This window comes from Lampetra fluviatilis, chromosome 15 (assembly GCF_964198595.1).
Source record: "Lampetra fluviatilis chromosome 15, kcLamFluv1.1, whole genome shotgun sequence".
Taxonomy (NCBI): Eukaryota; Metazoa; Chordata; class Hyperoartia; order Petromyzontiformes; family Petromyzontidae; genus Lampetra; species Lampetra fluviatilis.
In genome coordinates, this window is record NC_136289.1 from 351,901 (window position 1) to 378,141 (window position 26,241).

At 57.2% G+C, this 26,241-nt stretch overlaps 1 protein-coding gene across 1 annotated transcript in view; it reads left to right on the forward strand.

The window, feature by feature from the left end:
• Nucleotides 1–26,241, forward strand: part of LOC144936079 (endothelin-converting enzyme 2-like) — a 68,048-nt gene that overhangs the window by 11,996 nt on the left and 29,811 nt on the right. The window contains exons 5-7 of the mRNA XM_078862905.1: nucleotides 2,943–3,089; nucleotides 4,677–4,742; nucleotides 11,639–11,809. Of these exons, the coding sequence (XP_078719031.1) occupies nucleotides 2,943–3,089; nucleotides 4,677–4,742; nucleotides 11,639–11,809 (384 nt within the window). The remainder of the gene's footprint in view (nucleotides 1–2,942; nucleotides 3,090–4,676; nucleotides 4,743–11,638; nucleotides 11,810–26,241) is intronic.

Genomic DNA, 26,241 nt, shown 5'->3' on the forward strand with positions numbered 1-26,241 from the left:
GAGTTCTGGGTTGTGAATCTGCTGCCACACTGTTCACGTCGGCTGGTTGCGAATCTCCTGCCACACTGTTCATGTCGGCTGGTTGTGAATCTGCTGCCACACTGTTCATGTCGGCTGGTTGTGAATCTGCTGCCACACTGTTCACGTCGGCTGGTTGCGAATCTCCTGCCACACTGTTCATGTCGGCTGGTTGTGAATCTGCTGCCACACTGTTCATGTCGGCTGGTTGTGAATCTGCTGCCACACTGTTCACGTCGGCTGGTTGTGAATCTCCTGCCACACTGTTCATGTCGGCTGGTTGTGAATCTGCTGCCACACTGTTCATGTCAGCTGGTTGTGAATCTCCTGCCACACTGTTCACGTCGGCTGGTTGTGAATCTGCTGCCACACTGTTCATGTCGGCTGGTTGTGAATCTCCTGCCACACTGTTCACGTCGGCTGGTTGTGAATCTGCTGCCACACTGTTCATGTCGGCTGGTTGTGAATCTGCTGCCACACTGTTCATGTCGGCTGGTTGTGAATCTCCTGCCACACTGTTCACGTCGGCTGGTTGTGAATCTGCTGCCACACTGTTCACGTCAGCTGGTTGTGAATCTCCTGCCACACTGTTCACGTCGGCTGGTTGTGAATCTCCTGCCACACTGTTCACGTCGGCTGGTTGTGAATCTGCTGCCACACTGTTCACGTCGGCTGGTTGTGAATCTGCTGCCACACTGTTCATGTCGGCTGGTTGTGAATCTGCTGCCACACTGTTCACGTCGGCTGGTTGTGAATCTCCTGCCACACTGTTCATGTCGGCTGGTTGTGAATCTGCTGCCACACTGTTCACGTCGGCTGGTTGTGAATCTGCTGCCACACTGTTCATGTCGGCTGGTTGTGAATCTCCTGCCACACTGTTCACGTCGGCTGGTTGTGAATCTGCTGCCACACTGTTCACGTCGGCTGGTTGTGAATCTCCTGCCACACTGTTCATGTCGGCTGGTTGTGAATCTCCTGCCACACTGTTCATGTCGGCTGGTTGTGAATCTCCTGCCACACTGTTCATGTCGGCTGGTTGTGAATCTCCTGCCACACTATTCATGTCGGCTGGTTGTGAATCTCCTGCCACACTGTTCATGTCGGCTGGTTGTGAATCTCCTGCCACACTGTTCATGTCGGCTGGTTGTGAATCTCCTGCCACACTATTCATGTCGGCTGGTTGTGAATCTCCTGCCACACTGTTCATGTCGGCTGGTTGTGAATCTCCTGCCACACTGTTCATGTCGGCTGGTTGTGAATCTCCTGCCACACTGTTCATGTCGGCTGGTTGTGAATCTGCTGCCACACTGTTCATGTCGGCTGGTTGTGAATCTGCTGCCACACTGTTCATGTCGGCTGGTTGTGAATCTGCTGCCACACTGTTCATGTCGGCTGGTTGTGAATCTGCTGCCACACTGTTCATGTCGGCTGGTTGTGAATCTCCTGCCACACTGTTCATGTCGGCTGGTTGTGAATCTCCTGCCACACTGTTCATGTCGGCTGGTTGTGAATCTGCTGCCACACTGTTCATGTCGGCTGGTTGTGAATCTGCTGCCACACTGTTCATGTCGGCTGGTTGTGAATCTGCTGCCACACTGTTCATGTCGGCTGGTTGTGAATCTCCTGCCACACTGTTCATGTCGGCTGGTTGTGAATCTCCTGCCACACTGTTCATGTCGGCTGGTTGTGAATCTGCTGCCACACTGTTCATGTTGGCTGGTTGTGAATCTCCTGCCACACTGTTCATGTCGGCTGGTTGTGAATCTGCTGCCACACTGTTCATGTCGGCTGGTTGTGAATCTCCTGCCACACTGTTCATGTCGGCTGGTTGTGAATCTCCTGCCACACTGATCACGTCGGCTGGTTGTGAATCTCCTGCCACACTGTTCACGTCGGCTGGTTGTGAATCTCCTGCCACACTGTTCACGTCGGCTGGTTGTGAATCTCCTGCCACACTGTTCACGTCGGCTGGTTGTGAATCTCCTGCCACACTGTTCATGTCGGCTGGTTGTGAATCTGCTGCCACACTGTTCATGTCGGCTGGTTGTGAATCTCCTGCCACACTGATCACGTCGGCTGGTTGTGAATCTCCTGCCACACTGTTCACGTCGGCTGGTTGTGAATCTCCTGCCACACTGTTCACGTCGGCTGGTTGTGAATCTCCTGCCACACTGTTCATGTCGGCTGGTTGTGAATCTCCTGCCACACTGTTCACGTCGGCTGGTTGTGAATCTCCTGCCACACTGTTCACGTCGGCTGGTTGTGAATCTCCTGCCACACTGTTCATGTCGGCTGGTTGTGAATCTCCTGCCACACTGTTCACGTCGGCTGGTTGTGAATCTCCTGCCACACTGTTCACGTCGGCTGGTTGTGAATCTCCTGCCACACTGTTCACGTCGGCTGGTTGTGAATCTCCTGCCACACTGTTCACGTCGGCTGGTTGTGAATCTCCTGCCACACTGTTCACGTCGGCTGGTTGTGAATCTCCTGCCACACTGTTCACGTCGGCTGGTTGTGAATCTGCTGCCACACTGTTCACGTCGGCTGGTTGTGAATCTGCTGCCACACTGTTCACGTCGGCTGGTTGTGAATCTGCTGCCACACTGTTCATGTCGGCTGGTTGTGAATCTCCTGCCACACTGTTCATGTCAGCTGGTTGTGAATCTGCTGCCACACTGTTCACGTCGGCTGGTTGTGAATCTGCTGCCACACTGTTCATGTCGGCTGGTTGTGAATCTGCTGCCACACTGTTCATGTCGGCTGGTTGTGAATCTGCTGCCACACTGTTCACGTCGGCTGGTTGTGAATCTCCTGCCACACTGTTCACATCGGCTGGTTGTGAATCTCCTGCCACACTGTTCATGTCGGCTGGTTGTGAATCTGCTGCCACACTGTTCATGTCGGCTGGTTGTGTGCGGTTGCAGTTTGGTGGCTGGGGTGTTCTGGGCAACTCGAGTCACCTGCATCTGACGGAGCTGATGACACATTTGTCGCGCAAGTTCTTGTCTCCAGCCCTCTTCGACATTGATGTTGTTCCTGGGATTGACAGCCCAGAAATGTTTTACATCAAGGTAGGTCTGTCAGCTGCGATGAGATTTTTGTTCAAAATATCACCATTATGTATGAGAGCCAACCCAATATTCATATGCCGACAACTTTTTTTTAACTCAGTCTGAGCATGAAAGACGAAACGTCAAGCACCCAGCTGTAAACAGTGGGTGGGTGAGTGAGTGTGTGAGTGAGTGTGTCTTCTCGGCCACGATCATGCCCTCCCTTCTCTATGTTTGCGAAACATGGACTCCCCCCCTATTGGAACATTTTCACCGATTATAAACATTTAGGCTGGCCTGCTACTGGGCAGTTGGAGGCAGTCACGGGCGGAGCAGCGATGCTCACAACAACGAGCCGAGCACCGGGTGGCTAAAACACAGCAAGTTGGCACAATAGGGGGTACAGGTGATGCATCGGCCAGTCATCTCAGTCAATGGAACCTGGGTCTGCCCCGTGACCTGCCAGCGGGTGTTCGACACTTCACGTGGCCTTAACGTGCACATAGCCTGGCACAGGCGCCGTGGTGATGTCACCGCCACTTAGTGGCAAATGCCGGTTGTTGTTGTTGAGTGTGTGAGTTGTTGTGAGCTGTAGCATGGTGGTTGGGATCAGTGTGGATAAGAGCAAAGAGTCAGTCTTGTGAATGATGGCAGCAAGATGTTCAGGAGCTCCATGGCAATGTCAACGTGTGCTGGCCACGAAGGCTTTTCAGGAGAGAGTTTGTGTAGTTTTGTTGTTCTCCGTTGAAGGAGTATCGACCACAACGGTTTATTATATGGTCCATTGTTTGGGCTGCATGGCCACAATCACACTACTGTGGCTTGCCCTTAATTCTCCAATTATGAAGAAGATGTGCACATCGGCCTCTTGATGTTCTGATACGGATGATGGTTCCACCAGTGTCTTTGAAGAGGAATGTCAAAGCCAGAAGTTGTGCGTTATTTTGTGTCTCAAATGAGGTGCTTATTCTGGGTGGCTTCACCTGTTACGTGGTTTTGTGTCACCTTAAACACAACTAACACTGCCATGTGGGAGAAATTGTCGTCTTTCATTTAAATTCACGTGATCAGGAGAGGAATAGATGAATGCATTTCATGAGCACAAATACCATGGTAGTTACCAATATGTCCATTAAATTAATACGTTAATTATCATGTCACTTGTTACAAGATGATGTCACACACGATAACGTGATATTATTTTTAAATGTATTTTAAGCATGAACGCAGTTGAGGTAGAATACCTCCAGAGAACAGGCCTGCCTTGCCTGCGCAAGAGAATCTGGGCAAGATCGGGTTAAGCTTCAGTCACCCATCAACATCAGACTAAGCCCGATGATGATGGGTGATTAGTGATTAATTATTAGATTTATTTATTTTATCTGGTAACTCCTTAATAGCAACACAACTTATTTACATACTTAACTAGATTTATCGTGTCCCTCAGCCTCAGATGGATGGACAGACAGACAAAGAGGGCTAATGTCTAAATGCTTTCAGGCTGAGTTGAAATTTGTTAAATTATTTATTAGGATGTTTTAACTTTGCAAAATATGAGCAAACTGTAACATTTCACTCACGTGAATGTGTTCTCTTACCGGCTTTCAGCTTTCTCCACCCAAGTTGAGTCTGCCATCACTTTATTACTCCAATAATCCCGTGAAAACGAACAAGGTAAGCTATGGTGAAATGCTGATTCAAGATACCCCACGGACTCTCCCCCTTATCTCACTGTACTCCCCTCCACGCACTCCCTTGCCTCTTATCTCACTCTACTCCCCTCCACGCACTCCCCTACCTCTCATCTGACTCTACTTCCCTCCCTACACTCCCCTACCTCTCATATCACTCTACTCCCCTCCATGCACTCCCCTACCTCTTATCTCACTCTACTCCCCTCCACACACTTCCCTACCTCTCATCTCACTCTACTCCCCTCCATACACTCCCCTACCTCTCATCTCACTCTACTCCCCTCCATGCACTCCCCTACCTCTCATCTCACTCTACTCCCCTCCACACACTCCCCTACCTCTCATCTCACTCTACTCCCCTCCATACACTCCCCTACCTCTCATCTCACTCTACTCCCCTCCACGCACTCCCCTACCTCTCATCTCACTCTACTTCCCTCCATACACTCCCCTACCTCTCATCTCACTCTACTCCCCTCCACACACTCCTCTACCTCTCATCTCACTCTACTCCCCTCCACACACTCCCCTACCTCTCATCTCACTCTACTCCCCTCCACACACTCCCCTACCTCTCATCTGACTCTACTTCCCTCCACACACTCCCCTACCTCTCATCTCACTCTACTCCCCTCCTTACACTCCCCTACCTCTCATCTCACTCTACTCCCCTCCTTACACTCCCCTACCTCTCATCTCACTCTACTTCCCTCCACGCATTCCCCTACCTCTCATCTCACTCTACTCCCCACCTTACACTCCCCTACCTCTCATCTGACTACTCCCCTCCACACACTCCCCTACCTCTCATCTGACTCTACTCCCCTCCATACACTCCCCTACCTCTCATCTCACTCTACTTCACTCCACACACTCCCCTACCTCTCATCTGACTCTACTCCCCTCCTTACACTCCCCTACCTCTCATCTCACTTTACTCCCCTCCTTACACTCCCCTACCTCTCATCTCACTCTACTTCCCTCCACGCATTCCCCTACCTCTCATCTCACTCTACTCCCCTCATTACACTCCCCTACCGCTCATCTCACTCTACTCCCCTCCACGCACTCCCCTACCTCTCATCTGACTCTACTTCCCTCCATGCACTCCCCTACCTCTCATCTGACTCTACTCCCCACCTTACACTCCCCTACCTCTCATCTGACTACTCCCCACCTTACACTCCCCTACCTCTCATCTGACTCTACTTCCCTCCTTACACTCCCCTACCTCTCATCTCACTCTACTCCCCTCCTTACACTCCCCTACCTCTCATCTCACTCTACTCCCCTCCTTACACTCCCCTACCTCTCATCTCACTCTACTTCCCTCCTTACACTCCCCTACCTCTCATCTGACTCTACTTCCCTCCTTACACTCCCCTACCTCTCATCTCACTCTACTCCCCTCCTTACACTCCCCTACCTCTCATCTCACTCTACACCCCTCCTTACACTCCCCTACCTCTCATCTGACTCTACTCCCATCCACGCACTCCCCTACCTCTCATCTGACTCTACTTCCCTCCTTACACTCCCCTACCTCTCATCTGACTACTCCCCACCTTACACTCCCCTACCTCTCATCTGACTACTCCCCTCCACACACTCCCCTACCTCTCATCTCACTCTACTCCCCTCCACACACTCCCCTACCTCTCATCTCACTCTACTCCCCTCCATACACTCCCCTACCTCTCATCTCACTCTACTCCCCTCCACACACTCCCCTACCTCTCATCTGACTTTACTCTCCTCCATACACTCCCCTACCTCTCATCTGACTCTACTTCCCTCCACACACTCCCCTACCTCTCATCTCACTCTACTCCCCTCCACACACTCCCCTACCTCTCATCTGCCTCTACTCCCCTCCTTACACTCCCCTACCTCTCATCTCACTCTACTCCCCTCCTTACACTCCCCTACCTCTCATCTCATTCTACTCCCCTCCTTACACTCCCCTACCTCTCATCTCACTCTACTTCCCTCCACGCATTCCCCTACCTCTCATCTCACTCTACTCCCCTCCTTACACTTCCCTACCTCTCATCTGACTCTACTCCCCTCCTTACACTCCCCTACCTCTCATCTCACTCTACTCCCCTCCTTACACTCCCCTACCTCTCATCTGACTACTCCCCTCCACACACTCCCCTACCTCTCATCTGACTCTACTCCCCTCCTTACACTCCCCTACCTCTCATCTGACTCTACTTCCCTCCACACACTCCCCTACCTCTCATCTCACTCTACTCCCCTCCTTACACTCCCCTACCTCTCATCTGACTCTACTCCCCTCCTTACACTCCCCTACCTCTCATCTGACACTACTCCCCTCCTTACACTCCCCTACCTCTCATCTCACTCTACTCCCCTCCATACACTCCCCTACCTCTCATCTCACTCTACTCCCCTCCTTACACTCCCCTACCTCTCATCTCACTCTACTCCCCTCCTTACACTCCCCTACCTCTCATCTCACTCTACTTCCCTCCATACACTCCCCTACCTCTCATCTGACTCTACTCCCCTCCTTACACTCCCCTACCTCTCATCTCACTCTACTCCCCTCCTTACACTCCCCTACCTCTCATCTCACTCTACTCCCCTCCTTACACTCCCCTACCTCTCATCTCACTCTACTTCCCTCCACGCATTCCCCTACCTCTCATCTCACTCTACTCCCCTCCTTACACTCCCCTACCTCTCATCTGACTCTTCTCCCCTCCACGCACTCCCCTACCTCTCATCTGACTCTACTCCCCACCTTACACTCCCCTACCTCTCATCTGACTACTCCCCACCTTACACTCCCCTACCTCTCATCTGACTACTCCCCTCCACACACTCCCCTACCTCTCATCTCACTCTACTACCCTCCACACACTCCCCTACCTCTCATCTGACTCTACTTCCCTCCTTACACTCCCCTACCTCTCATCTGAATCTACTCCCCTCCTTACACTCCCCTACCTCTCATCTCACTCTACTCCCCTCCTTACACTCCCCTACCTCTCATCTCACTCTACTCCCCTCCTTACACTCCCCTACCTCTCATCTCACTCTACTTCCCTCCACGCATTCCCCTACCTCTCATCTCACTCTACTCCCCTCCTTACACTCCCCTACCTCTCATCTGACTCTACTTCCCTCCATGCACTCCCCTACCTCTCATCTGACTCTACTCCCCACCTTACACTCCCCTACCTCTCATCTGACTACTCCCCACCTTACACTCCCCTACCTCTCATCTGACTACTCCCCTCCACACACTCCCCTACCTCTCATTTCACTCTACTCCCCTCCTTACACTCCCCTACCTCTCATCACACTCTACTCCCCTCCACACACTCCCCTACCTCTCATCTGACTCTACTTCCCTCCTTACACTCCCCTACCTCTCATCTGACTCTACTCCCCTCCTTACACTCCCCTACCTCTCATCTCACTCTACTCCCCTCCTTACACTCCCCTACCTCTCATCTGACTCTACTTCCCTCCACACACTCCCCTCCCTCTCATCTGACTCTACTTCCCTCCTTACACTCCCCTACCTCTCATCTGACTCTACTTCCCTCCTTACACTCCCCTACCTCTCATCTCACTCTACTCCCCTCCTTACACTCCCCTACCTCTCATCTCACTCTACACCCCTCCTTACACTCCCCTACCTCTCATCTGACTCTACTCCCATCCACGCACTCCCCTACCTCTCATCTCACTCTACTTCCCTCCACGCATTCCCCTACCTCTCATCTCACTCTACTCCCCTCCTTACACTCCCCTACCTCTCATCTGACTCTACTCCCCACCTTACACTCCCCTACCTCTCATCTGACTACTCCCCTCCACACACTCCCCTACCTCTCATCTGACTCTACTCCCCTCCTTACACTCCCCTACCTCTCATCTGACTCTACTTCCCTCCACACACTCCCCTACCTCTCATCTCACTCTACTCCCCTCCTTACACTCCCCTACCTCTCATCTGACTCTACTCCCCTCCTTACACTCCCCTACCTCTCATCTCACTCTACTCCCCTCCTTACACTCCCCTACCTCTCATCTCACTCTACTCCCCTCCTTACACTCCCCTACCTCTCATCTGACTCTACTCCCCTCCATACACTCCCCTACCTCTCATCTCACTCTACTCCCCTCCTTACACTCCCCTACCTCTCATCTCACTCTACTCCCCTCCTTACACTCCCCTACCTCTCATCTCACTCTACTCCCCTCCATACACTCCCCTACCTCTCATCTCACTCTACTCCCCTCCTTACACTCCCCTACCTCTCATCTCACTCTACTCCCCTCCTTACACTCCCCTACCTCTCATCTCACTCTACTCCCCTCCATACACTCCCCTACCTCTCATCTGACTCTACTCCCCTCCTTACACTCCCCTACTTCTCATCTCACTCTACTCCCCTCCTTACACTCCCCTACCTCTCATCTCACTCTACTCCCCTCCTTACACTCCCCTACCTCTCATCTCACTCTACTTCCCTCCACGCATTCCCCTACCTCTCATCTCACTCTACTCCCCTCCTTACACTCCCCTACCTCTCATCTGACTCTTCTCCCCTCCACGCACTCCCCTACCTCTCATCTGACTCTACTCCCCTCCTTACACTCCCCTACCTCTCATCTCACTCTACTCCCCTCCTTACACTCCCCTACCTCTCATCTCACTCTACTCCCCTCCTTACACTCCCCTACCTCTCATCTCACTCTACTTCCCTCCACGCATTCCCCTACCTCTCATCTCACTCTACTCCCCTCCTTACACTCCCCTACCTCTCATCTGACTCTACTCCCCACCTTACACTCCCCTACCTCTCATCTGACTACTCCCCACCTTACACTCCCCTACCTCTCATCTGACTACTCCCCTCCACACACTCCCCTACCTCTCATCTCACTCTACTCCCCTCCACACACTCCCCTACCTCTCATCTGACTCTACTTCCCTCCTTACACTCCCCTACCTCTCATCTGACTCTACTTCCCTCCTTACGCTCCCCTACCTCTCATCTGACTCTACTCCCCTCCTTACACTCCCCTACCTCTCATCTCACTCTACTCCCCTCCTTACACTCCCCTACCTCTCATCTCACTCTACTCCCCTCCTTACACTCCCCTACCTCTCATCTCACTCTACTTCCCTCCACGCATTCCCCTACCTCTCATCTCACTCTACTCCCCTCCTTACACTCCCCTACCTCTCATCTGACTCTACTTCCCTCCATGCACTCCCCTACCTCTCATCTGACTCTACTCCCCACCTTACACTCCCCTACCTCTCATCTGACTACTCCCCACCTTACACTCCCCTACCTCTCATCTGACTACTCCCCACCTTACACTCCCCTACCTCTCATCTGACTACTCCCCTCCACACACTCCCCTACCTCTCATCTCACTCTACTCCCCTCCTTACACTCCCCTACCTCTCATCTCACTCTACTCCCCTCCACACACTCCCCTACCTCTCATCTGACTCTACTTCCCTCCTTACACTCCCCTACCTCTCATCTGACTCTACTCCCCTCCTTACACTCCCCTACCTCTCATTTGACTCTACTCCCTTCCTTACACTCCCCTACCTCTCATCTCACTCTACTCCCCTCCTTACACTCCCCTACCTCTCGTCTGACTCTACTTCCCTCCACACACTCCCCTACCTCTCATCTGACTCTACTTCCCTCCACACACTCCCCTCCCTCTCATCTGACTCTACTTCCCTCCTTACGCTCCCCTACCTCTCATCTGACTCTACTCCCCTCCTTACACTCGCCTACCTCTCATCTCACTCTACTTTCCTCCTTACACTCCCCTACCTCTCATCTCACTCTACTCCCCTCCTTACACTCCCCTACCTCTCATCTGACTCTACTCCCCTCCACGCACTCCCCTACCTCTCATCTGACTCTACTCCCCTCCACACACTCCCCTACCTCTCATCTGACTCTACTCCCCTCCTTACACTCCCCTACCTCTCATCTCACTCTACTCCCCTCCTTACACTCCCCTACCTCTCATCTCACTCTACTCCCCTCCTTACACTCCCCTACCTCTCATCTGACTCTACTCCCCTCCACACACTCCCCTACCTCTCATCTGACTCTACTTCCCTCAATGCACTCCCCTACCTCTCATCTGACTCTACTCCCCTCCTTACACTCCCCTACCTCTCATCTAACTACTCCCCTCCACACACTCCCCTACCTCTCATCTGACTCTACTCCCCTCCTTACACTCCCCTACCTCTCATCTTACTACTCCCCTCCACACACTCCCCTACCTCTCATCTGACTCTACTCCCCACCTTACACTCCCCTACCTCTCATCTGACTACTCCCCTCCACACACTCCCCTACCTCTCATCTGACTCTACTCCCCTCCTTACACTCCCCTACCTCTCATCTGACTACTCCCCTCCACACACTCCCCTACCTCTCATCTGATTCTACTCCCCTCCTTACACTCCCCTACCTCTCATCTGACTCTACTCTCCTCCTTACACTCCCCTACCTCTGCCATCTCATCTCGCTCTCCTCTCTATTACTGTAGCTCTCTTCTCCAGCAGCCAAAGCTCTCTGTCTCAACCTTCACTCAAGTGGGAGGTCGCTCATTTCCCCTGCTCCAGTTCAAGTCCAGGAGTTGTGTCCCATTGCCTGTCACTGGCAGCCTCTCTCCCTGAGATGAATAGGCACACTACTCTCTGTACAGAGTCGAGAGGTGTTCTCTCATTAGGGACTATATGAAATTTGAATACTGGGTGTGTAGACTCGTGCATTCTTCTCATTAAGAGCTGCCGTTGGAATGCATAATCGTGATTAACCTTTGGCACATTATTTCCTTTGCAAGATACTGCCTGCATACAAAGAGTACATGATGCGTGTGACAAGGCTGCTGGGTGGAGGAAATTCATCATGCGCAGAAATGGAGAAGGTGCTGGCATTTGAACAGGATTTGGCCGAGATAATACCTGACTCCAAGGTTGAAGGCTCCGTGAACAGGACCATTAATGAATTACAGGTATGTTGCACACTCTCGACTAGGAACAGAGACACCGCGATCCCCCACTGTTCTTTTTATTGCAACGTGGAAACCTCTCCATTGGCAGTGTGATTGTCTCATAGGTGACCGGGTCCAGAGAACTCAGCCCCCCTCTCTGCCCCACGGGCCCCTGCAGAACCCCGATTAATGCCGTTGCCCACAAATCTCCCATCGTCTCAATTCCCAAGCTCGTATAACCTTGCTCAATTCAAGGAGAGCGATATCTCTTCTCGAGTACAACTTTGGCTGTGCTGTTTGTTGCTGGCTCGTGTGTCCTTGCCGTTACTGCAAAATTATGGATAACGACAAGAGCAGGGACGAACAGGGTAAACGTATACACGGGTCGTGGAGGTTTGTAACGATGTTTAACTCAGCTTGGACAGTGGAAGTTCAACACACATACGTATATTGGAGGATACGAAGATTTGCACACGAGATGTTATCCAGTTATCGGTCATTTTCCACGATAACGAGAGTTTGGCTTGGCTTGATTTAGGGATCTAACACGACAAACGCTCGCGGGATCGCGCGCACCCCAACCCGCGTGCACGTTCTGCGCTGAGCACCGCCCGTGATCGCGTCTTTGTCTTCGTGGTAACCTCAGGCCGTTCCTGCGAGCGAGGCTCCTAACCTGCTCGCTTCTTGGGTCATCGCCTGGTTACACAAACTTCACTTTGAAAACTTGACATGCAAACTGTAGACTGACACCAGGGTAACGAAGTTGACAGAGTGCTAAGAATAAGTTGAAAGGAATCACAAGTCTACTTACAGGATGATTACGCCCTTTGAAGAATAAATTTGCCCTTAACAAATTAAATTTAAAACTTTAATCCCCTCATGGTTCAATCAGTAAGGGGAGACAACTTGTCAACATAGGCCAAAACTCAGGCATGCGGCCCGACACGGACACTGTCCCGCTATCGCAGAGGGGGGCAGAACCTAGACCAGCACAAGCCACGCGGAGCGGGTGAGAGGCACGCGGAGTGAGTGAGAGGCACGTGGAGTGGGTGAGAGGCACGTGGAGTGAGTGAGAGGCACGTGGAGTGGGTGAGAGGCACGTGGAGTGGGTGAGAGGCACGTGGGGTGAGTTAGAGGCACGTGGAGTGGGTGAGAGGCACGTGGGGTGAGTGAGAGGCACGTGGAGTGGGTGAGAGGCACGTGGGGTGAGTTAGAGGCACGTGGAGTGGGTGAGAGGCACGTGGGGTGAGTGAGAGGCACGTGGAGTGGGTGAGAGGCACGTGGGGTGAGTGAGAGGCACGTGGAGTGGGTGAGAGGCACGTGGGGTGAGTGAGAGGCACGTGGGGTGAGTGAGAGGCACGTGGAGTGGGTGAGAGGCACATGGAGTGAGTGAGAGGCACGTGGGGTGAGTGAGAGGCACGTGGAGTGGGTGAGAGGCACGTGGGGTGAGTTAGAGGCACGTGGAGTGGGTGAGAGGCACGTGGGGTGAGTGAGAGGCACGTGGAGTGGGTGAGAGGCACATGGGGTGAGTTAGAGGCACGTGGAGTGGGTGAGAGGCACGTGGGGTGAGTGAGAGGCACGTGGAGTGAGTGAGAGGCACGTGGGGTGAGTTAGAGGCACGTGGAGTGGGTGAGAGGCACGTGGGGTGAGTGAGAGGCACGTGGAGTGGGTGAGAGGCACGTGGGGTGAGTTAGAGGCACGTGGAGTGGGTGAGAGGCACGTGGGGTGAGTGAGAGGCACGTGGAGTGGGTGAGAGGCACGTGGGGTGAGTGAGAGGCACGTGGAGTGGGTGAGAGGCACGTGGGGTGAGTGAGAGGCACGTGGGGTGAGTGAGAGGCACGTGGAGTGGGTGAGAGGCACGTGGGGTGAGTGAGAGGCACGTGGGGTGAGTGAGAGGCACGTGGAGTGGGTGAGAGGCACATGGAGTGAGTGAGAGGCACGTGGGGTGAGTGAGAGGCACGTGGAGTGGGTGAGAGGCACGTGGAGTGGGTGAGAGGCACGTGGAGTGAGTGAGAGGCACGTGGAGTGGGTGAGAGGCACGTGGGGTGAGTGAGAGGCACATGGAGTGGGTGAGTGGCACGTGGGGTGAGTGAGAGGCACGTGGAGTGGGTGAGAGGCACGTGGGGTGAGTGAGAGGCACGTGGGGTGAGTGAGAGGCACATGGAGTGGGTGAGTGGCACGTGGGGTGAGTGAGAGGCACGCGGAGTGGGTGAGAGGCACATGGAGTGAGTGAGAGGCACGTGGGGTGAGTGAGAGGCACGTGGAGTGGGTGAGAGGCACGTGGGGTGAGTGAGAGGCACGTGGAGTGGGTGAGAGGCACATGGAGTGGGTGAGAGGCACGTGGGGTGAGTGAGAGGCACGTGTAGTGGGTGAGAGGCACGTGGGGTGAGTGAGAGCCACGTGGAGTGGGTGAGAGGCACGTGGGGTGAGTGAGAGGCACGTGGAGTGAGTGAGAGGCACGTGGAGTGAGTGAGAGGCACGTGGAGTGAGTGAGAGGCACGTGGAGTGAGTGAGAGGCACGTGGAGTGAGTGAGAGGCACGTGGGGTGAGTGAGAGGCACGTGGAGTGGGTGAGAGGCACGTGGGGTGAGTGAGAGGCACGTGGAGTGAGTGAGAGGCACGTGGAGTGAGTGAGAGGCACGTGGAGTGAGTGAGAGGCACGCGGAGTGAGTGAGAGGCACGTGGAGTGAGTGAGGGGCACGTGGAGTGAGTGAGAGGCACGTGGAGTGGGTGAGAGGTACGTGGAGTGAGTGGGAGGCACGTGGAGTGGGTGAGAGGCACGTGGGGTGAGTGAGAGGCACGTGGAGTGGGTGAGAGGCACGTGGAGTGAGTGAGAGGCACGCGGATTGAGTGAGAGGCACGTGGAGTGGGTGAGAGGCACGTGGGGTGAGTGAGAGGCACGTGGAGTGGGTGAGAGGCACGGGGAGTGGGTGAGAGGCACGCGGAGTGAGTGAGAGGCACATGGAGTGAGTAAGAGGTACGCGGAGTGAGTGAGAGGCACGCGGAGTGAGTGAGAGGCAGGCGGAGTGAGTGAGAGGCACGTGGGGTGAGTGAGAGGCACGCGGAGTGAGTGAGAGGCACGTGGAGTGGGTGAGAGGCACGCGGAGTGGGTGAGAGGCACATGGAGTGAGTGAGAGGCACGTGGGGTGAGTGAGAGGCACGTGGAGTGAGTGAGAGGCACGTGGGGTGAGTGAGAGGCACGCGGAGTGAGTGAGAGGCACGTGGGGTGAGTGAGAGGCACGTGGAGTGGGTGAGAGGCACGTGGAGTGGGTGAGAGGCACGCGGAGTGGGTGAGAGGCACATGGAGTGAGTGAGAGGCACGTGGGGTGAGTGAGAGGCACGTGGAGTGAGTGAGAGGCACGTGGGGTGAGTGAGAGGCACGTGGAGTGGGTGAGAGGCACGTGGGGTGAGTGAGAGGCACGTGGAGTGGGTGAGAGGCACGTGGAGTGAGTGAGAGGCACGCGGAGTGAGTGAGAGGCACGTGGAGTGGGTGAGAGGCACGCGGAGTGGGTGAGAGGCACATGGAGTGAGTGAGAGGCACGTGGGGTGAGTGAGAGGCACGTGGAGTGGGTGAGAGGCACGTGGGGTGAGTGAGAGGCACGTGGAGTGGGTGAGAGGCACGTGGAGTGGGTGAGAGGCACGCGGAGTGGGTGAGAGGCACATGGAGTGAGTGAGAGGCACGTGGGGTGAGTGAGAGGCACGTGGAGTGGGTGAGAGGCACGTGGGGTGAGTGAGAGGCACGTGGAGTGGGTGAGAGGCACATGGAGTGGGTGAGAGGCACGTGGGGTGAGTGAGAGGCACGTGGAGTGAGTGAGAGGCACGTGGGGTGAGTGAGAGGCACGCGGAGTGAGTGAGAGGCACGTGGGGTGAGTGAGAGGCACGCGGAGTGAGTGAGAGGCACGTGGAGTGAGTGAGAGGCACGTGGGGTGAGTGAGAGGCACGCGGAGTGAGTGAGAGGCACGTGGGGTGAGTGAGAGGCACGTGGAGTGAGTGAGAGGCACGCGGATTGAGTGAGAGGCACGTGGAGTGAGTGAGGGGCACGTGGAGTGAGTGAGAGCCACGTGGAGTGGGTGAGAGGTACGTGGAGTGAGTGGGAGGCACGTGGAGTGAGTGAGAGGTACGTGGAGTGGGTGAGAGGCACGTGGAGTGGGTGAGAGGCACGTGGGGTGAGTGAGAGGCACGTGGAGTGGGTGAGAGGTACGTGGAGTGAGTGAGAGGCACGTGGAGTGGGTGAGAGGTACGTGGAGTGAGTGAGAGGCACGTGGAGTGAGTGAGAGGCACGTGGAGTGAGTGAGAGGCACGTGGAGTGAGTGAGAGGCACGTGGAGTGAGTTAGAGGCACGTGGAGTGAGTGAGAGGCACGTGGAGTGGGTGAGAGGCACGTGGGGTGAGTGAGAGGCACGTGGAGTGAGTGAGAGGCACGCGGAGTGAGTGAGAGGCACGCGGAGTGAGTGAGAGGCACGTGGGGTGAGTGAGAGGCACGTGGAGTGAGTGAGAGGCACGTGGAGTGAGTGAGAGGCACGTGGAGTGGGTGAGAGGCACGTGGGGTGAGTGAGAGGCACGTGGAGTGAGTGAGAGGCACGTGGAGTGAGTGAGAGGCACGTGGAGTGGGTGAGAGGCACGTGGGGTGAGTGAGAGGCACGTGGAGTGGGTGAGAGGCACGTGGAGTGAGTGAGAGGCACGTGGAGTGATTTAGAGGCACGTGGAGTGAGTGAGAGGCACGTGGAGTGAGTGAGAGGTACGTGGGTGAGTGAGAGGCACGTGGGGTGAGTGAGAGGCACGCGGAGTGAGTGAGAGGCACGTGGAGTGGGTGAGAGGCACGTGGGGTGAGTGAGAGGTACGTGGGTGAGTGAGAGGCACGCGGGGTGAGTGAGAGGCACGTGGAGTGGGTGAGAGGCACGTGGAGTGGGTGAGAGGCACGCGGAGTGGGTGAGAGGCACGTGGAGTGAGTGAGAGGCACGTGGAGTGGGTGAGAGGCACGTGGAGTGGGTGAGAGGCACGTGGGGTGAGTGAGAGGCACGTGGGGTGAGTGAGAGGTACGTGGAGTGGGTGAGAGGCACGTGGAGTGGGTGAGAGGCACGTGGGGTGAGTGAGAGGCACGTGGGGTGAGTGAGAGGCACGTGGAGTGGGTGAGAGGCACGTGGAGTGGGTGAGAGGCACGTGGAGTGGGTGAGAGGCACGTGGAGTGAGTGAGAGGCACGTGGAGTGGGTGAGAGGCACGTGGAGTGTGTGAGAGGCACGTGGGGTGAGTGAGAGGCACGTGGGGTGAGTGAGAGGTACGTGGAGTGGGTGAGAGGTACGTGGGGTGAGTGAGAGGCACGTGGAGTGAGTGAGAGGCACGTGGAGTGGGTGAGAGGCACGTGGAGTGAGTGAGAGGCACGTGGAGTGAGTGAGAGGCACGTGGAGTGAGTGAGAGGCACGTGGGGTGAGTGAGAGGCACGTGGAGTGGGTGAGAGGTACGTGGAGTGAGTGGGAGGCACGTGGAGTGAGTGAGAGGTACGTGGAGTGGGTGAGAGGCACGTGGAGTGGGTGAGAGGCACGCGGAGTGGGTGAGAGGCACATGGAGTGAGTGAGAGGCACGTGGGGTGAGTGAGAGGCACGTGGAGTGGGTGAGAGGCACGTGGGGTGAGTGAGAGGCACGTGGAGTGGGTGAGAGGCACATGGAGTGGGTGAGAGGCACGTGGGGTGAGTGAGAGGCACGTGGAGTGAGTGAGAGGCACGCGGAGTGAGTGAGAGGCACGTGGAGTGAGTGAGGGGCACGTGGAGTGAGTGAGAGCCACGTGGAGTGGGTGAGAGGTACGTGGAGTGAGTGGGAGGCACGTGGAGTGAGTGAGAGGTACGTGGAGTGGGTGAGAGGCACGTGGAGTGGGTGAGAGGCACGTGGGGTGAGTGAGAGGCACGTGGAGTGGGTGAGAGGTACGTGGAGTGAGTGAGAGGCACGTGGAGTGGGTGAGAGGTACGTGGAGTGAGTGAGAGGCACGTGGAGTGAGTGAGAGGCACGTGGAGTGAGTGAGAGGCACGTGGAGTGAGTGAGAGGCACGTGGAGTGAGTTAGAGGCACGTGGAGTGAGTGAGAGGCACGTGGAGTGGGTGAGAGGCACGTGGGGTGAGTGAGAGGCACGTGGAGTGAGTGAGAGGCACGCGGAGTGAGTGAGAGGCACGCGGAGTGAGTGAGAGGCACGTGGGGTGAGTGAGAGGCACGTGGAGTGAGTGAGAGGCACGTGGAGTGAGTGAGAGGCACGTGGAGTGGGTGAGAGGCACGTGGGGTGAGTGAGAGGCACGTGGAGTGAGTGAGAGGCACGTGGAGTGAGTGAGAGGCACGTGGAGTGGGTGAGAGGCACGTGGGGTGAGTGAGAGGCACGTGGAGTGGGTGAGAGGCACGTGGAGTGAGTGAGAGGCACGTGGAGTGATTTAGAGGCACGTGGAGTGAGTGAGAGGCACGTGGAGTGAGTGAGAGGTACGTGGGTGAGTGAGAGGCACGTGGGGTGAGTGAGAGGCACGCGGAGTGAGTGAGAGGCACGTGGAGTGGGTGAGAGGCACGTGGGGTGAGTGAGAGGTACGTGGGTGAGTGAGAGGCACGCGGGGTGAGTGAGAGGCACGTGGAGTGGGTGAGAGGCACGTGGAGTGGGTGAGAGGCACGCGGAGTGGGTGAGAGGCACGTGGAGTGAGTGAGAGGCACGTGGAGTGGGTGAGAGGCACGTGGAGTGGGTGAGAGGCACGTGGGGTGAGTGAGAGGCACGTGGGGTGAGTGAGAGGTACGTGGAGTGGGTGAGAGGCACGTGGAGTGGGTGAGAGGCACGTGGGGTGAGTGAGAGGCACGTGGGGTGAGTGAGAGGCACGTGGAGTGGGTGAGAGGCACGTGGAGTGGGTGAGAGGCACGTGGAGTGGGTGAGAGGCACGTGGAGTGAGTGAGAGGCACGTGGAGTGGGTGAGAGGCACGTGGAGTGTGTGAGAGGCACGTGGGGTGAGTGAGAGGCACGTGGGGTGAGTGAGAGGTACGTGGAGTGGGTGAGAGGTACGTGGGGTGAGTGAGAGGCACGTGGAGTGAGTGAGAGGCACGTGGAGTGGGTGAGAGGCACGTGGAGTGAGTGAGAGGCACGTGGAGTGAGTGAGAGGCACGTGGAGTGAGTGAGAGGCACGTGGGGTGAGTGAGAGGCACGTGGAGTGGGTGAGAGGTACGTGGAGTGAGTGGGAGGCACGTGGAGTGAGTGAGAGGTACGTGGAGTGGGTGAGAGGCACGTGGAGTGGGTGAGAGGCACGTGGGGTGAGTGAGAGGCACGTGGAGTGGGTGAGAGGTACGTGGAGTGAGTGAGAGGCACGTGGAGTGGGTGAGAGGTACGTGGAGTGAGTGAGAGGCACGTGGAGTGAGTGAGAGGCACGTGGGGTGAGTGAGAGGTACGTGGAGTGAGTGAGAGGCACGTGGAGTGAGTGAGAGGCACGTGGAGTGAGTAAGAGGCACGTGGAGTGGGTGAGAGGCACGCGGAGTGGGTGAGAGGCACGTGGAGTGGGTGAGAGGCACGTGGAGTGAGTGAGAGGCACGTGGAGTGAGTGAGAGGCACGTGGAGTGGGTGAGAGGCACGTGGAGTGGGTGAGAGGCACGCGGAGTGGGTGAGAGGCACGTGGAGTGAGTGAGAGGCACGTGGAGTGAGTGAGAGGTACGTGGAGTGGGTGAGAGGCACGTGGAGTGGGTGAGAGGCACGCGGAGTGGGTGAGAGGTACGTGGAGTGGGTGAGAGGCACGTGGAGTGAGTGAGAGGCACGCGGAGTGGGTGAGAGGCACGTGGAGTGGGTGAGAGGCACGTGGAGTGAGTGAGAGGCACGTGGAGTGGGTGAGAGGCACGTGGAGTGAGTGAGAGGCACGTGGAGTCAGTGAGAGGCACGTGGAGTGGGTGAGAGGCACGTGGAGTCAGTGAGTGAGAGGCACGTGGAGTGAGTGAGAGGCACGTGGAGTGAGTGAGAGGCACGTGGAGTGGGTGAGAGGCACGTGGAGTGAGTGAGTGAGAGGCACGTGGAGTGAGTGAGAGGCACGTGGAGTGAGTGAGAGGCACGTGGAGTGAGTGAGAGGCACGTGGAGTGGGTGAGAGGCACGTGGAGTGGGTGAGAGGCACCTGGAGTGAGTGAGAGGCACGTGGAGTGGGTGAGAGGCACGTGGAGTGGGTGAGAGGCACGTGGAGTGGGTGAGAGGCACGTGGAGTGGATGAGAAGCACGTGGAGTGAGTGAGAGGCACGTGGAGTGAGTGAGAGGTACGTGGAGTGGGTGAGAGGTACGTGGAGTGGGTGAGAGGCACGTGGAGTGAGTGAGAGGCACGTGGAATGAGTGAGAGGCACGTGGAGTGAGTGAGAGGCACGTGGAGTGAGTGAGAGGCACGTGGAATGAGTGAGAGGCACGTGGAGTGAGTGAGAGGCACGTGGAGTGAGTGAGAGGCACGTGGAGTGGGTGAGAGGCACGTGGAGTGGGTGAGAGGCACGTTGAGTGAGTGAGAGGCACGTGGAGTGGGTGAGAGGCACGTGGAGTGAGTGAGAGGCACGTGGAGTGGGTGAGAGGCACGTGGAGTGAGTGAGAGGCACGTGGAGTGGGTGAGAGGCACGTGGAGTGAGTGAGAGGCACGTGGAGTGGGTGAGAGGCACGTGGAGTGGGTGAGAGGCACGTGGAGTGAGTGAGAGGCACGTGGAGTGGGTGAGAGGCACGTGGGGTGAGTGAGAGGTACGTGGAGTGAGTGAGAGGCACGTGGAGTGAGTGAGAGGCACGTGGAGTGAGTGAGAGGCACGTGGAGTGAGTGAGAGGCACGTGGAGTGAGTGAGAGGCACGTGGAGTGGGTGAGAGGCACGTGGAGTGAGTAAGAGGCACGTGGAGTGGGTGAGAGGCACGCGGAGTGGGTGAGAGGCACGCAGAGTGGGTGAGAGGCACGTGGAGTGAGTGAGAGGCACGTGGAGTGGGTGAGAGGCACGTGGAGTGAGTGAGAGGCACGTGGAGTGGGTGAGAGGTACGTGGAGTGAGTGAGAGGTACGTGGAGTGAGTGAGAGGCACGTGGAGTGAGTGAGAGGCACGTGGAGTGAGTGAGAGGCACGTGGAGTGGGTGAGAGGCACGTGGAGTGAGTGAGTGAGAGGCACGTGGACTGAGTGAGAGGCACGTGGAGTGAGTGAGAGGCACGTGGAGTGAGTGAGAGGCACGTGGAGTGAGTGAGAGGCACGTGGAGTGGGTGAGAGGCACGTGGAGTGGATGAGAAGCACGTGGAGTGAGTGAGAGGCACGTTGAGTGAGTGAGAGATACGTGGAGTGGGTGAGAGGTACGTGGAGTGGGTGAGAGGCACGTGGAGTGAGTGAGAGGCACGTGGAGTGAGTGAGATGTACGTGGAGTGGGTGAGAGGTACGTGGAGTGGGTGAGAGGCACGTGGAGTGAGTGAGAGGCACGTGGAGTGAGTGAGAGGCACGTGGAGTGGGTGAGAGGCACGTGGAGTGGGTGAGAGGCACGTGGGGTGAGTCAGAGGCACGTGGAGTGAGTGAGAGGCACGTGAAGTGAGTGAGAGGCACGTGGAGTGAGTGAGAGGCACGTGGAGTGGGTGAGAGGCACGTGGAGTGAGTGAGAGGCACGTGGGGTGAGTGAGAGGTACGTGGAGTGGGTGAGAGGCACGTGGAGTGGGTGAGAGGCACGTTGAGTGAGTGAGAGGCACGTGGAGTGGGTGAGAGGCACGTGGAGTGAGTGAGAGGCACGTGGAGTGGGTGAGAGGCACGTGGAGTGAGTGAGAGGCACGTGGAGTGGGTGAGAGGCACGTGGAGTGAGTGAGAGGCACGTGGAGTGGGTGAGAGGCACGTGGAGTGGGTGAGAGGCACGTGGAGTGAGTGAGAGGCACGTGGAGTGGGTGAGAGGCACGTGGGGTGAGTGAGCGGTACGTGGAGTGAGTGAGAGGCACGTGGAGTGAGTGAGAGGCACGTGGAGTGAGTGAGAGGCACGTGGAGTGAGTGAGAGGCACGTGGAGTGAGTGAGAGGCACGTGGAGTGGGTGAGAGGCACGTGGAGTGAGTAAGAGGCACGTGGAGTGGGTGAGAGGCACGCGGAGTGGGTGAGAGGCACGCAGAGTGGGTGAGAGGCACGTGGAGTGAGTGAGAGGCACGTGGAGTGGGTGAGAGGCACGTGGAGTGAGTGAGAGGCACGTGGAGTGGGTGAGAGGTACGTGGAGTGAGTGAGAGGTACGTGGAGTGAGTGAGAGGCACGTGGAGTGAGTGAGAAGCACGTGGAGTGATTGAGAGGCACGTGGAGTGGGTGAGAGGCACGTGGAGTGAGTGAGTGAGAGGCACGTGGAGTGAGTGAGAGGTACGTGGAGTGAGTGAGAGGCACGTGGAGTGAGTGAGAGGCACGTGGAGTGAGTGAGAGGCACGTGGAGTGGGTGAGAGGCACGTGGAGTGAGTGAGTGAGAGGCACGTGGACTGAGTGAGAGGCACGTGGAGTGAGTGAGAGGCACGTGGAGTGAGTGAGAGGCACGTGGAGTGAGTGAGAGGCACGTGGAGTGGGTGAGAGGCACGTGGAGTGGATGAGAAGCACGTGGAGTGAGTGAGAGGCACGTTGAGTGAGTGAGAGATACGTGGAGTGGGTGAGAGGTACGTGGAGTGGGTGAGAGGCACGTGGAGTGAGTGAGAGGCACGTGGAGTGAGTGAGATGTACGTGGAGTGGGTGAGAGGTACGTGGAGTGGGTGAGAGGCACGTGGAGTGAGTGAGAGGCACGTGGAGTGAGTGAGAGGCACGTGGAGTGGGTGAGAGGCACGTGGAGTGGGTGAGAGGCACGTGGGGTGAGTGAGAGGCACGTGGAGTGAGTGAGAGGCACGTGGAGTGAGTGAGAGGCACGTGGAGTGAGTGAGAGGCACGTGGAGTGAGTGAGAGGCACGTGGAGTGGGTGAGAGGCACGTGGAGTGAGTGAGTGAGAGGCACGTGGACTGAGTGAGAGGCACGTGGAGTGAGTGAGAGGCACGTGGAGTGAGTGAGAGGCACGTGGAGTGAGTGAGAGGCACGTGGAGTGGGTGAGAGGCACGTGGAGTGGATGAGAAGCACGTGGAGTGAGTGAGAGGCACGTTGAGTGAGTGAGAGATACGTGGAGTGGGTGAGAGGTACGTGGAGTGGGTGAGAGGCACGTGGAGTGAGTGAGAGGCACGTGGAGTGAGTGAGATGTACGTGGAGTGGGTGAGAGGTACGTGGAGTGGGTGAGAGGCACGTGGAGTGAGTGAGAGGCACGTGGAGTGAGTGAGAGGCACGTGGAGTGGGTGAGAGGCACGTGGAGTGGGTGAGAGGCACGTGGGGTGAGTGAGAGGCACGTGGAGTGAGTGAGAGGCACGTGAAGTGAGTGAGAGGCACGTGGAGTGAGTGAGAGGCACGTGGAGTGGGTGAGAGGCACGTGGAGTGAGTGAGAGGCACGTGGGGTGAGTGAGAGGTACGTGGAGTGGGTGAGAGGCACGTGGAGTGAGTGAGAGGCACGTGGGTGAGTGAGAGGTACGTGGAGTGGGTGAGAGGCACGTGGAGTGGATGAGAAGCACGTGGAGTGAGTGAGAGGCACGTGGAGTGGGTGAGAGGCACGTGGAGTGAGTGAGAGGCACGTGGAGTGAGTGAGAGGCACGTGGAGTGGGTGAGAGGCACGTGGAGTGGGTGAGAGGCACGTGGGGTGAGTGAGAGGCACGTGGAGTGAGTGAGAGGCACGTGTAGTGAGTGAGAGGCACGTGGAGTGAGTGAGAGGCACGTGGAGTGGGTGAGAGGCACGTGGAGTGAGTGAGAGGCACGTGGAGTGAGTGAGAGCCACGTGGAGTGGGTGAGAGGCACGTGGAGTGAGTGAGAGGCACGTGGAGTGGGTGAGAGGCACGTGGAGTGAGTGAGGCACGTGGAGTGAGTGAGTGGCACGTGGAGTGAGTGATAGGCACGTGGAGTGAGTGAGAGGTACGTGGAGCGGGTGAGAGGCACGTGGAGTGGGTGAGAGGCACGTGGAGTGGGTGAGAGGCACGTGGAGTGAGTGAGAGGCACGTGCCGTGGGTGAGAGGCACGTGGAGTGAGTGAGAGGCACGTGGAGTGAGTGAGAGGTACGTGGAGCGGGTGAGAGGCACGTGGAGTGGGTGAGAGGCACGTGGAGTGTGTGAGAGGCACGTGGAGTGAGTGAGAGGCACGTGGAGTGGGTGAGAGGCACGTGGGGTGAGTGAGAGGCACGTGGAGTGAGTGAGAGGTACGTGGAGTGAGTGAGAGGCACGTGGGGTGAGTGAGAGGCACGTGGAGTGAATGAGAGGCACGTGGAGTGAGTGTGAGGCACGTGGAGTGGGTGAGAGGCACGTGGGGTGGGTGAGAGGCACGTGGGATGAGTTAGAGGCACGGGGAGTGGGTGAGAGGCACGTGGAGTGGGTGAGAGGCACGTGGAGTGAGTGAGAGGCACGTGGAGTGAGTGAGAGGCACGTGGGGTGAGTGAGAGGTACGTGGAGTGGGTGAGAGGCACGTGGAGTGGATGAGAAGCACGTGGAGTGAGTGAGAGGCACGTGGAGTGAGTGAGAGGTACGTGGAGTGGGTGAGAGGTACGTGGAGTGGGTGAGAGGCACGTGGAGTGAGTGAGAGGCACGTGGAGTGAGTGAGAGGTACGTGGAGTGGGTGAGAGGTACGTGGAGTGGGTGAGAGGCACGTGGAGTGAGTGAGAGGCACGTGGAGTGAGTGAGAGGCACGTGGAGTGGGTGAGAGGCACGTGGAGTGGGTGAGAGGCACGTGGGGTGAGTGAGAGGCACGTGGAGTGAGTGAGAGGCACGTGTAGTGAGTGAGAGGCACGTGGAGTGAGTGAGAGGCACGTGGAGTGGGTGAGAGGCACGTGGAGTGAGTGAGAGGCACGTGGAGTGAGTGAGAGGCACGTGGAGTGAGTGAGAGCCACGTGGAGTGGGTGAGAGGCACGTGGAGTGAGTGAGAGGCACGTGGAGTGGGTGAGAGGCACGTGGAGTGAGTGAGGCACGTGGAGTGAGTGAGAGGCACGTGGAGTGAGTGAGAGGCACGTGGAGTGAGTGAGAGGTACGTGGAGCGGGTGAGAGGCACGTGGAGTGGGTGAGAGGCACGTGGAGTGGGTGAGAGGCACGTGGAGTGAGTGAGAGGCACGTGGCGTGGGTGAGAGGCACGTGGAGTGAGTGAGAGGCACGTGGAGTGAGTGAGAGGTACGTGGAGCGGGTGAGAGGCACGTGGAGTGGGTGAGAGGCACGTGGAGTGTGTGAGAGGCACGTGGAGTGAGTGAGAGGCACGTGGAGTGGGTGAGAGGCACGTGGGGTGAGTGAGAGGCACGTGGGATGAGTTAGAGGCACGGGGAGTGGGTGAGAGGCACGTGGAGTGGGTGAGAGGCACGTGGAGTGGGTGAGAGGCACGTGGAGTGAGTGAGAGGCACGTGGAGTGGGTGAGAGGCACGTGGAGTGGGTGAGAGGCACGCACGTGGAGTGGGTGAGAGGCACGTGGAGTGGGTGAGAGGCACGTGGAGTGGGTGAGAGGCACGTGGAGTGGGTGAGAGGCACGTGGGGTGAGTGAGAGGCACATGGAGTGGGTGAGTGGCACGTGGGGTGAGTGAGAGGCACGTGGAGTGGGTGAGAGGCACGTGGGGTGAGTGAGAGGCACGCGGAGTGAGTGAGAGGCACGTGGAGTGAGTGAAAGGCACGCGGAGTGAGTGAGAGGCACGTGGAGTGGGTGAGAGGCACGCGGAGTGAGTGAGAGGCACGTGGAGTGAGTGAAAGGCACGCGGAGTGAGTGAGAGGCACGTGGAGTGGGTGAGAGGCACGCGGAGTGAGTGAGAGGCACGTGGAGTGAGTTAGAGGCACGCGGAGTGAGTGAGAGGCACGTGGAGTGAGTTAGAGGCACGTGGAGTGAGTGAGAGGCACGTGGAGTGGGTGAGAGGCACGTGGAGTGAGTGAGAGGCACGCGGAGTGAGTGAGAGGCACGTGGAGTGGGTGAGAGGCACGCGGAGTGAGTTAGAGGCACGTGGAGTGAGTGAGAGGCACGTGGAGTGGGTGAGAGGCACGTGGAGTGGGTGAGAGGCACGTGGAGTGGGTGAGAGGCACGTGGAGTGGGTGAGAGGCACGCGGAGTGAGTGAGAGGCGCGTGGAGTGAGTGAGTGGTACGTGGAGTGGGTGAGAGGCACGTGGAGTGAGTGAGAGGCACGTGGGGTGAGTGAGAGGTACGTGGAGTGGGTGAGAGGCACGTGGAGTGGATGAGAAGCACGTGGAGTGAGTGAGAGGCACGTGGAGTGAGTGAGAGGTACGTGGAGTGGGTGAGAGGTACGTGGAGTGGGTGAGAGGCACGTGGAGTGAGTGAGAGGCACGTGGAGTGAGTGAGAGGTACGTGGAGTGGGTGAGAGGTACGTGGAGTGGGTGAGAGGCACGTGGAGTGAGTGAGAGGCACGTGGAGTGAGTGAGAGGCACGTGGAGTGGGTGAGAGGCACGTGGAGTGGGTGAGAGGCACGTGGGGTGAGTGAG